Below are 13243 nucleotides of genomic sequence, written 5' to 3' on the forward strand. Positions count from 1 at the left end.
CCATGGCTGCTGAGCCTGCACATCCGGAGCCTGTGCTCCACAACGGGAGAGGCCACGACAGTGAGAGGCCCCCAAAACGCAAAAAAAAAAAAAAAAAAAAAAAAAAAAAATCAAGGGAAATTACAGGACAATTTAACTCATAAACATAGAAAAAAGCTAAACAAAATATGAGCAAGTGAAATCTAGCAGTGTATTAAAAGGAGGGTCAAATTATGTTTATTCCAGGAATGTAGGGTTGTTTAAAAAACAGTTAATGTAATTCACTATATTAACAGAATAAAGAAACTCAGGCTATCATCTCCATGCAGAAAGTCTTTGATAAAATTTGACATTATTCATGATAAAAAGAAAGCACTAGCAAACTAGGAATAAAAGGGAACCTCTTTTATCTGATAAACAGTTTCTACAAAAAACCAACATCAAAAGACATGCTAAAATGAATGCTGAAAGTGTTCTCTTTGGTATTAGTAATAATGCAAGAATGTCTATCAAACCATTGCATTCAATATTGCACTGGAGGCTCTAGCCGGCATGATAAAACCAAAAGAAAAAAAAATGAGTATATTTAAAAGCATAACGAATGGGAGGGAAGGCAAAAGGCAATCATTATTTGCAGGTGATATAATGATTTACAGAAAATCCAAAAGAATGTGAGTACAAATTGCTAGAATTATGAACAAGTTATACAAGAAGACTCTACACAGTGGATTAAAATACAAAAGCAATGTGCGTGTCCAGCAACAAACTGTTAAGAAACATAATTCAATTAACTGTACACATTTGCCAAAAATCACTGAATTGTACAGTTAAAGTGAGAGCATTTTATTGCATGTAAATTATATCTCAAAATAACTGCAGAGAAAAAAGGCACCATTTGCAACAGCAGCAACAAATGCGAAGTACACAAGAATTAATTTAACATGTACAAGACCTTCCTGAGGAAAAATTATAAAGCTTTACTAAATGGCACAAAAGGATATTTAAATAAATGGAAAGACATAACGCATTCATGGAATGGAAGACTTAATATTATAAAGATGTCTGTTCTTCCCAATTTGATCTTTAGATTCAATAAATCTCCGATCAAAACTCCAACAAAATTTTATGAGGGACTCAATAAGTTGATTCTCAAATTTATATGAAAGAGCAAAGGGCAAAGAATAGACAAGACACTCCTAAAAAAGATGACTTAATCCCTTACAGTAATTAAGATAGCATGATATTGGCATAGTGATAGACATTTTGACCAAAGGAGCAGAATAAAGAGCCCAGAAACCAGACCGTGCGTATTTGCAAACTTCATTTATGACAATGGTGGCATTGTAGTTAAGTGGGGAAATGATGGATTATCCAAAAAATGGCATTGAGACAAGTTATTATTCAAATGCAGAGAGAGAGAGAAAATTGGATATTCCACATCACACCACACACAAAAATTTGTTCCAGATGAATTAAAGACATATGTAAAAAGGACATTTTCAAAGCTTAAAAAGAGAGAGAAATATCACTACAATGTTGGAGCAGGCAAGGGTTTTTTGTTTTTTTTTTTAATTCAAATGAAAAACACTAACCAAAAAGGGAAGAGGTTAACAAATTTAACCAAAAAATGGATCACACACAAATAAGTAAAATCTACTATGGAACACAGTGGGAGAAAAGCCTATTTTTTTCCCCAGGAAGAAGAAATCAATGGGAAACTGAAGGAAAAACAACCACAAAAACAGTACAAGAAAGTCAGTCCAGTTATAAAGTCAACAGGCACACTTTTGAGCAATCTGTGGTATATAAGAAAGAAGATCCCACTGAACTCTGATGAGAACAACTGCACAGGGATTGTGACACTGGAACTAAACAAAGGGTACACAGAATGACAGCATACTTCTTGACTTTGTAATGAATGGAAGTAACTCAAAATGCTGTTACTTGGTTTTCGTCTTTTAGATTGAGCCCTTAATAAACCTCAGAAGACTTAGTTACGATCATAGGAGAGAACAGAAATATTATCAGCTTTGATAATATAAAAGTAATGGCACAGATGACAGAAGTTAGGAGGCAAAGGGAGAAGGGAGAAGCAGACAGAAGGTTAAAACTTCCTTCATTTACACAGTAGAAGTCAAAAGAAGTTACAAGAAATAGAAGTTTAAAAATTACATTCAAGAGTACAAAGGTAACTAATTTTTAAAATGGTGATATAATTATGAAAAGATGAGATGGGTTGATATGTAGAGTTATAAATGAGGTTGGTCCCTTACACCACAGAAGGAATTCAATAACGTCCAAAACTGATAAGCCAAGAAATGGTGCTCTGAATATATTATTTAGCGATATGGAGGTATCCATTAGGAGATCTAAAAACCCAAACAAAGCACAATGAAACTGGGGAGGATGTGCTGCGTTTTGTTATATGTATTGTTGTATTTTTTCTGTATTATTGAATTTTTAATCTATATGTGTGTATTATTTTAATAAATATAATAGTTTTGAAAATTATTGAACGAAAGAGAAAGAAAAGATCAAGAACTCTAAGAGCTCATTTAATCAAACTACGTAATTTGAGCTAGGTAAAAGAAAATGGATGTCTACTGCAACAGAAAAACTTCTAAATACCTGAGTGAGACTAATAATCAAAAACCTACCAACTTTATCTAGCAGAGTACACTTAATATCATTATTTAATTCAGAGGGAAGAAATCAGTTTAAAAGCTGAATCTTATCCTTCATTGTTTCTCCTCCTCCTTACTTTTCCTCTTCATTTCTCTAGCTTTTTTGTTTCCCTCCAGCTTTCTTTTCCTTAGCAAGAATATTTAACTGAAAATAAAAATAAAACACTAGTTTTATTTATAGAGTTCAGTCTTGTGGTTCCTAATTTTCTCTCAATACGAAAAGAGCAAATTAGGTTGATTTTCATTTCCATGTGGTCTAAACTAACTTTTAAAATCTCTATGGTCATTAACTGTTGTAAAGAAGAAAAGATCTCTACGGCTGATTTAAGGGAAGAACACAAATAACAGAAGATGACCTTGTTAAACCCAGCACACTAATTACTCTTAACGTATTAATTTTCTGAAGGGGACCGCTACATAACTTAGGCTTCAGGGCTCAGGAGCTAGGTTTCCATGCAGATATTTATGGTGATTTAAAGAGCTGAAAGCTTTAAGTCTTAAGATCCCCCAAAGTAAAGTAAAAACCAGAAGGTAAAATGTTCATGTTAGGTGATATTTGGTTTTGACCCAAAAGAATTCAGCAAGGTTTCCATTTCAGTATAATCCACATCTATCATATACTTACACTATATTTGCAAGGTCAAGTGGTTTCTCTGGTTGTTCAGGAAAAACAGGATGCGGAGGTTCTCTGGTGGGTACACACCCCAAGGATTTACTAATTGCATGGCTCAGCTTCTTTGCAGGGGATTTCTGTGTCAAAGTAGAAAATATGGAAATAAGGAATTGAATTTTCAAAAGAATGAAACAGAATTTTAACTTAGTGACAAGAGCTGTAGAAAATATCTTTGCAAATACAAACTAAGTTGCATTACGGTCACCACTACTGAGCCTTGCAGAAAGGAACCTACGGTTGTTTCAAGGGGTTGTTTCAAGGTCGTTTGTGGCCCTTCGTTTCTGTCCTAACTCCCTCATTTCTACTATGCAGTCACACTATCCAGTTAGTGTTAACTTTCCTTTTGAGCATCTCTGTGTGCCCTTTGCAGGAACTCCCTCTTTTGATGCTTCTGGATCATTCTGGTAAGATGTTATAGTTAATTCCCTGATCAGAGTCAGAAATTCTTGCTAGACTAAAATACTAAAAGGTTAAGATAATGCTGAGAGCTCACGGCTCTTGAATGTTAGCAAATTAGCTGACTAACCCACACCCCCCCAAATATTAAGAGAATATTCCCCAAATGAACATGAAACAGAACATTTGGTGTTAAGGGTCTGTCTATGTATACAGATACAAATGAGTACACTCACATACACAGGCAGCATCAGATCTGTGACTCTAAATTATGATATGATGAAGGTACAAAAATAAGTTGGCATACTAATACATTTCCTGGGAAGGTAGAACAATACACACTAAATCCAAAGACTAGCAGGCCTAAGGTATAATAGTAAATATGCACAAAAGTAAACAATATGCCACGACTAAGATATGTAGAATATGAAACCCATATTTAAAGGACACTTTTTAAAAAATTAATTGTTTATTTATTTATTTATATTTTGGCTGTGCTGGATCTCCATTGCTGCACGGGCTTTCTCTAGCTGCGATGAGTGGGGCTACTCTTTGTTGCAGTGTGCAGGCTTCTCACTGTGGTGGCTTCTCTTGTTGCAGAGCACGGGCTCTAGGCATGCGGGCTTCAGCAGTTGTGGCACACGGCCTCAGTAGCTGTGGCTCACGGGATCTAGAGCACAGGCTCAGTAGTTGTGGTGCACAGGCTTAGTTGCTCTGCAGCACATGGTAGGATCTTCCTGGACCAGGGCTCGAACCCATGTCCCCTGCAATGGCAGGAGGATTCTTAACCACTGTGCCACCAGAGAAGGCCCCCAATTCCCTTTAAATAATACTGTTATCTGAGATTTTCTTGGCAGGATACTCGTCGCAAAAAAGTTTAAATATTTCATTCTTCTGCCTCTGCAGTGTATTACCGTGTGTACTACTCTAATTAGAAAACAGACCTTGTTTGCAGCTGTGTGTCTCAACAGTAGCACATCTCCACTTAACTTTTATATGCTGCCTACATATATTTTAACAGAAAATAAGCCAAAATATATTTACCTTTAAGACTATATAGGGAAAGTTACTTAATACCTTGTTTATAACAGACTGAATAATACCATTCTCTTCAGAAACTTCATATATTGGCTCCACATCACCTACCACCATCCCCTTCAACACATTAAATTCTGGGGGAAATCTATATGTAATCTAATTTCCTGAAAATTATATATGAAGCTACACAAAGCAGAAATTCTGAACTTCCCCACAACTGCTCTCCATCATCCCTTTGCCCAATGACTAGCTGTAACATGACTCTGATTCTTCCCCCTCTGCTCCATCTTCTACACTGCCCCAGACATCATGCAGTCTTCTGCTTAAAATCTTCCAAAGGCTGATGATCATTTATAGACTAAGATCTAAATCCACGCCATCACAGCTCACTTAGGAGCTTTCATATCCAGCTCCCCCCTCTGTCCTCACCTCTCACCCCACGTCAGCATAAACATCAAGCTGCTCAGTTAACCCAATGTACCATGTTCTCTTAGATCTCTGTACCTTGGCACGTGCCTTTCTGAGATCTCCCTTTCCCAATCTACTTCTCTTTAAATTTTCTGCTCATCTCTCAAGGCTGCTTATTTGCAAGCCTCCCTTCCCCTCTGAAGACTTTCCTCACTGCTCCGTAAGTCGGCACCCATCTTTCCAAGCTACCCACTTGCCAAGTACACATTTCCACTGTTGCACTGTTCCAATACTACACTGCACTTTCAAATTTACATGCCTATCTCTGTTAGACCAGTGGTCTTGAAGGGTAGGATCTACATTTTATTCATCTGTGTATTTCCAGAACCTGACCTACACCAGAATATGTTATTTGAATAAATTATTTGCCTAGATGAATTTTCTAGATTGCTTTTTCCTGACTAAACCATATAAGCTTAACTTTTTTGAGAGTTAGGCTATGAGTAGGAGACCGTCAGAGGACACCAGAGAATATCTTAATTCACCTTTACAACTAAACACTACGTGTGTAATCCATGTACTCATTTTGTGATTTTTTGCTACATCTGAGAACCACCTGGGCCATTAATTCATGCAGTCTATGTGAGATGGATTATAATAGCCATGAAATCACAGGTTTCATGTGTATATTTCACCATAAACATTAAAATAAGACTGTTAAAATAAAAAATGTTTCCCTTTGTATCACCTAATATCCTCTAGCAGCATGCTTGTTGTGCTTTCAAAAATACTGCTCCAAGTCAAGGTTTAAGATTAGATCCTATTTCAAGTCTCAAAAAGAAAGAGAGAAAGGTAAAATCAATACATCAAAGCCAATTCCACGTAGAGTACATCAAGAGATGCTTGATATGTATGAGAAGGAGAAAAAGACTGGAAATAAACATATATAGGAATTAACTAAGGGCTAGGATCAAACCAAAGAGAACATTATCCTGAAAATTTAAAGATAATGCATTCAATTAGGTTGTCTAAATAGGTAGATAAATGCTTTCCTTAAAAAGACCTCAACGCACGAATTACAATATGGGCCATTGTGGAGCTACGTTAGGAAACTAAGATTAACTTAAGTGTGTGAGCAGGAGTTCGAAAACCACTATAAGTGCCAAGACAGGGACATTACCTCTTCTGGCTACTCGGCCCCCAGGACAATGCCCAGGACTTGGTAGTCAGTCACTAAGTATTTACAGAAGTGCAGGGAGTGAGGGAGGAAGAAAAGCAATCCAGGTGTAGGGACTGGTGACTCCACACTTCATTTAAGCCACTAGGCCAGAGATGTTCTGACAGGTCTTTGTACCTTTCCCCTCACTTGAACCCTCACACTGATACATGGGGACGCCTTAACCTAGAAAATCAGATCTCCTTCAAACCCTCTTAGGCAATGATTTTCAATCTTTGTGCATTTTCAATACCTTCATCCACTTTACCTAATTTCAAAACATTTCCTACCATCTCTTAAAAATATTACAGGTTACATAATTCAAAAAGAGACATGTACCACAATGTTCATTGCAGCACTATTTACAATAGCCAGGACATGGAAGCAACCTAAGTGTCCATCGACAGATGAATGGATAAAGAAGATGTGGCACAGATATACAATGGAATATTACTCAGCCATAAAAAGAAACAAAATTGAGTTATTTGTAGTGAGGTGGATGGACCTAGTCTGTCATACAGAGTGAAGTGAGTCAGAAAGAGAAAAACAAATACCATATGCTAACACATATATATGGAATCAAAAAAAAAAAGGTTCTGCCTAGGGGCAGGACAGAAATAAAGATGCAGACGTAGAAAATAGACTTGAGGACAAGGGGAGGGGGAAGGGGAAGCTGGGGCGAAGTAAGAGTAGCATGGACTTATATACACTATCAAACGTAAAATAGATAGCTAGTGGGAAGCAGCCGCATAGCACAGGGAAATCAGCCCGGTGCTTTGTGACCACCTAGAGGGGTGGGATTGGGAGGGTGGGAGGGAGACGCAAGAGGGAGGGGATATATGTATACATAGAGCTGACTCATTCTGTTATACAGCAGAAACTAACGACATTGTAAAGCAACTCTACTCCAATAAAGATGTTAAAAATAAATAAATAAATAAAGTAAGGTCACCTTGGAAAAAAAATTACAGGTTACATTAAAAAAGAATACTTCAAAAGTATATAAAATGTGGGTGTACAGTCTAAAAAGTGATAAAACAAATACCCATCTACCCACTATTCTGCCTGAGAAATATACCATTATGGTCACTTGGAAGCCTGGCTGTGAGCCCTTATCTAATACAGCCCACTCCCACCATACCCGCACATCTCCTGGTTATCAGTATCCTGGATTTTGTACTAATCATTTCCTTGATTTTACTATTTTAGCAATTATGTACTATAAAAAATACATGATTTATTTAATACATGCTTAAAACCTATATAGATTTACATACATATTTTTTTCTGCAACTGGCTTCTTTTACTCAAAATTATGTTACAATTCATCCATGTTGATGCATATGTTGATAAAATTCACTCATTTTTTCATGGCTTGATTGTATTTCATTGCTCAATTACATCATAATTTATATATTTGGGTCGTTTCCCTTTGTTCCCTCTCAGTCACAATGCTGCTATAAAACTTTCTTGTCCGTGTCTCCTGCTGGCCATGTAAAAGAATTTCCTAAGACTGGAATTATTGGGTCATAAATTATGACATTCAGTGTTACTAGGCACTGCCAATTTGCTTTTACAAAGTGGTTATGCTAATTTCCACTCCCATCAGCTATGTGAGGGACTTCCTGACTCTACATTCTGGCCAACCCTTGTTACAGTCAGACGTTCTAACATTTGCCAATCTGGTGGGTGACAAATGTTATTGGGCTTTTAATTTGCAATTCCCTTATTACTAGAAATATTGAGCATCTTTTCCAATGTTTATGGGCCATTTGTATTTCTTTGTCTGTGAAATGCCTGTTCCTGTCTTTGGCGTAGTGTTTCACTGGGTTTGTCTTTATCTTACTGATTTGTAAGAGTTCTATATATTTTTGTATTTTAACCGTACAGAAGTTATATCTTACAAACAACTTTCATTTTAAGGTTTTTCACTCTATTGTTTTTAATGAATGATCATCTTTAAATACACAGTAGTCCCAATTTATTAATCTTTTCTTTCTTATTTTGTGCCTTTTGTATCTTAAGAAATATTCCCCTCCCTGATGTCATGACGATATCCTCCCAGATTGTCTTCATTGTTCCATAGTTTTTATCTTTCATATTTAAGTTTGAATCTACTTAGAACTGATTTCTTTGATAGGTATAAGGAAATAATCCAATTGTATCCAATACGGATAATCAGTTGCTTCAGGATCTCTTAATAAACAATCCATTTTTCTCCTACAAGATAGATATTCTACTTCTATCCCTGTACCAGTATCATGATGATTTAATTGTTAGTTTCCTCTTATGTTTTCAGGTAGTACCAGTGCCCCAAACTTTCAATTCTTCATTAGGAGAGTCTTTGTTATTCTTGACCCTTCACGCTTCCACTTAAATTTTACAATCAGTCTGTCCATTTACCACAAAAAAAAAAAATCCTGTTGAGATTTTGATGGGAACTGATAGAATATATAGACAATTCTGGAGTGAACTGACATCTTCACATGTCAGTTCACACACTGAACATTCCTTTCCGTGAATATGTACATCCCCTCATGTATTTAGCCTCTTTTTTTTTTTTTTGGCCACACCATGCAGCTTGCAGGATCTTAGTTCCCTGACCAGGGATAGAACCCGGTGGTTGGCAATGAAAGTGCAGAGTCCTAACCACTGGATCCCACTAGGGAATTCTCCTAAGTCTTTTTAAATATCTTTCAATAAAGTTACAGATTCTTGTTCATAAAGGATATATGTATCTGTTATTTATTTCTAGTTATAGAAAGATTTTATATCCAGAAACCTTGCTCTCTTATTTTTAAAAATTTTGGTAAAATACACATAACATAAAATTTACCATCTCAACCATTTTTAAGTGTACAGTTAAGTAATGTTAAGTATATTGGCCATTTATATATCATCTCTGGAGAAATGTCTATTCCTTTACCCAATTTTTTAATGGGTTATTTGCTTTTTATTGTTCTTAAGTTATAGGAGTTCTTTATATAATCTGAATATGAGCCCCTTATCAGATATATGATATGCAAATATTTTCTCCCATACCATAGTTTGCCTTTTTACTATGTTGATGTGTCCTTTGATGCACAGGAGTTTTACATTTTGATGTAGTCCAATTTATCTATTTTTACTTTTATTACCCCTACTCTATTTTAATTCTAATGATTTGGAGATTCTTTCAATCTTTCTACATTAACAGTCATCACTAAATAATGATAACTTTGTTTCCTTCCAATTAAAATACCTTTTTGTCTCTTTTCCTTGTTTACTCTGCTGCTTTAGGACCTCCAAGAAAATGTTGAATAGAAGTGGTGAGAGCAAGCCTCCTTGTTTTGTTTTCAATCTTAAAATCTTAAGATTTCAATCTCAAAACAAATACTCCTGACATTTCATCAGTAAATATAATGGATACTATGTTTTTATAAATATCCTATATGTATTAGGTTAAGGAAATTCTTCTACCCCTAGACTGCTAAAGTGCAGGGTGTGTCTGTGTGGATATGAGGTTTTAATCACTGTTTTACATGTCTTTTGAGATGATTATACAGATTTAATCCATCAACTTATGAATATGGCTAAATTATAATAATCTATCTTTAATTGCTGGAATAAAACCAGTGTGATTATGATCTTTTGTATACACCGCTGAGTTGAGTTTCATAATACTTTGTTTAGGCTTTTATTTGCCTTCATTAGAATGGCTTGTAATTTTCCTTTCCTGTTGTCCTCATAAGGCTTTGGTACCAAGGTAGTTCTAGCCTCAAAAATGAAATCAGAATGCTCATTATTTTTTCTAGAATTTGGGAAATTTTTATAATACTGGAATTCTTTTCTTTGAATGTTTGTTGAAACTTATGTAAAGTCACTCAGGCCTGGTTGTTTCCTTTGTATAAATATTTTAAGCTACTAATTCAAATTCTTTAATGATTATACTAATATTTGCAGGTTTTTTTCTATCTTGAATCAGTTTTGGAAAGCAAGGTTGTTTGAGGAGTTTGTTCATTTCAACTAATCTTTCAATAACCAATGTATGGTTACATTATCTTTTTGTTATTGATTCCTAGCTCAAATGCACTATAATCGACACTAATTCTTTTCTGAGACTTCATTTATGTGGTCAAGTTTTGTGTGTTTGAAAAGAACATGCAATCATTAATTGCTGGATACATTCGAATTTTCTACATTCTGTGTTTTTTTTTGTTTTTTTTTTTGTTTTTTGTGCAGTACGTGGGGCTCTCCCTGTTGTGGCCTCTCCCGTTGCAGAGCACAGGCTCAGCGGCCATGGCTCACGGGCCCAGCCGTTCCGCGGCACGTGGGATCTTCCTGGACCGGGGCACGAACCCATGTCCCCTGCATCGGCAGGTGGACTTTCAACCACTGCGCCACCAGGGAAGCCCCATTCTGTGCTTTTTTGTCTAACGATTCTAACAATTGTTGAGAGAAGTGTGTTAAAATTACCCATTTTAATAATGTATTTTTAATTTCTTATTGTGCTCTTATTTTTATTTACACATTTTAAAGCTGTGCTATTAGTTGTCTACTTATGTATAACTGTTAATTTCATCTTTTTATCTTTTGTAAACTTTACCTCTGGTGAAGACTTTTTTATTGTAATAAAATATACATAACATGAAATATAACATTTTAATCTCTCTCCTAAAGATTTTTGCCCTGAAATCTATTTTCTGAGGTTAATATAGTTTCACTAGTTTTCTTTTGGTTAGTTCTTGGCTTGGTATGTCTTTTTTTTCTTTTTTCTTACTGAGATATAATGGACATACAGCACTGTATAAATTTAAGATGTACAGCATAATGATTCGACTTACACACATTATGAACTGATTACCACAGTAAGTTTAGTGAACGTTCATCACCTCATATAGATACAAAATAAAAGAAAAAGAAAAAAATATTTTTTCCTTGTGATGAGAACTCATAGATTCAAGCAGAAACATAAGCCTATTAAATCCCCAAGAGAAGTCAGGAACCTCCTCTAACTCATTTAATGTGAACATTTTACCACCGTCTTAAACAGTATCTGTACTCTCATCCTGTAATTTCAAATCCTTTAACTCTAACCATGCCCAACTATATTAATGTCATAGTTAATTAGTACTTTAGCTGCATCTTATTTTAAGACCAATTAAATTGTCATTATTATTTACATATAGTGCTTATTTAAATTTACTCGCATTTGCCAATTCTGCTGTGCACCATTCCTTCTTATGTTCCATTTCTTCCTTATTGCTTCAATTCATTTTTTCCCCAAAACATATCCTTTGTTAGTTCCTTTAGCAATGGTCTATTGGTGACAAACCCACTGAGACTTTTTCTGAAAATATATATTCCTTCTTTGCTCTTAGATTAGATAGGTATGGAATTCTAGGTAGACCTTTTCATTCCATCCTTCAAATCCTTCAATTGCCTGTCACATTTTCCATTTCCCTATATCTGTGTTCAATATTCTGTATCCTGGTTAATTTCCTCAGACTTATTTTCCATTCCCTAATTTTTGCTGTAGCTGTCTATAATTTGCTATTTAACCCCTCCATTGAGCTTAACCTTATTATTTTTTATTTGTAGAAATTCAATTTGTTCCTTTTTCATCTTGACTTGTTCCTTTTTGAAATGTCACTATTCCTAGACTTACTCCTTTAATTTTTAAAGTGTACCATTTTCTGAAGTCCTTGGCATACTAAAGCTACTGTTTGTTGTGTTGGCTGATTCTCCCTCATAGCAGATTGTTTTATAATTGAGTTTGCAATATTTGATGATAAGCTCACCTTTAGCAGAGACTCTTTTTTTGTATAGGAGTCCTATTTGTACTATCTCTGGGCCAGTGGAATATTTTTAGCCCCTCTTTCACAAGGAGGCAGCCCTTCTAAAACTCCAGCTTTTACAAAAATACCAGTTCTACTCACCTTGAGTGGACCCAAGTTACATTTCCTACTCCATGGAGGCGCTAACCCCAACCACTGGCCTAAATCCAGTATCCCATCTGATAAATCCTGGGGACATCACAATTTGGGGTTTAATTTTTGATAGCCAGGAATTTCTCTTTTATTCAAGTTCAATTCTGCATTTCAGTTTTGTTATTATATTTCATCCTACATGTATGTTTGTCACTGGGGATGGGAGGCTACAACTAGCTTAGTCTACCTTTACCCTGAAGAAGATGGGAAGTTACTGGAGTGTATTGAGCAAGCAAGGATCTGATTTTTAACAGGATCATTCTGGCTGCTATACTTAGAATAAACTGAAGGTAACAAGGGCAGAATCAGGAATACCATTTAGAAAGCCTCGGGATTAATTTGTAAATGTATAAATTTATACACATATATACATACTTAAACATGCAGTGTTATCAAGAGCAGGACAAACAGGCTTATAACTGATACCAACTCTTACAAATTATACTTTTCAGCATGTTAAATTCCCCACCTATGTCCGTTCCAATGTTGTTTGCCTTGTTTGGTCTCATATTAATATTTTATACTACTTTTTTCATCCCTTTATTATCAACTGTGTATCTTCTCTGAAATAGCATGTGGTTTTTGTCACTTTGATGAGAGTTTTTATCATTTTAGTAGGTGAGTTTAATTCACTTACATTTATTTTAACTACTGCTATGTATGCTTAAATGTATTCCTAGCAACTTATTTTGTGTTTTCTATTTTACCACGATTTTCTCTTTTCCTATTTTCCTGTCTTCTAATGGACTGGTCAAGGTTATTTTTGCTACATTTTTTCTTCTAATAGTTTTAAGGTTTATATTTTATATCTAATTCTTCAAGTGGTTACCCTTAAATTTTTAATGCATATTTAAAATTATAGTTTCTTACAAGTTAGAAT

The 13243-nt window shown here is 35.3% G+C and overlaps 1 protein-coding gene across 2 annotated transcripts in view; it reads right to left on the reverse strand.

Moving 5' to 3' along the window:
- Positions 1-13243, reverse strand: part of DTNB (dystrobrevin beta) — a 262633-nt gene that overhangs the window by 128509 nt on the left and 120881 nt on the right. For both annotated transcript variants that reach the window (XM_007455514.1, XM_007455515.1), the window contains one exon: positions 3289-3413. In XM_007455514.1, the coding sequence (XP_007455576.1) occupies positions 3289-3413 (125 nt within the window). The remainder of the gene's footprint in view (positions 1-3288; positions 3414-13243) is intronic.

Source organism: Lipotes vexillifer, unplaced genomic scaffold, assembly GCF_000442215.2.
Source record: "Lipotes vexillifer unplaced genomic scaffold, Lipotes_vexillifer_v1.1 scaffold131, whole genome shotgun sequence".
In the NCBI taxonomy this organism is placed as follows: domain Eukaryota; kingdom Metazoa; phylum Chordata; class Mammalia; order Artiodactyla; family Lipotidae; genus Lipotes; species Lipotes vexillifer.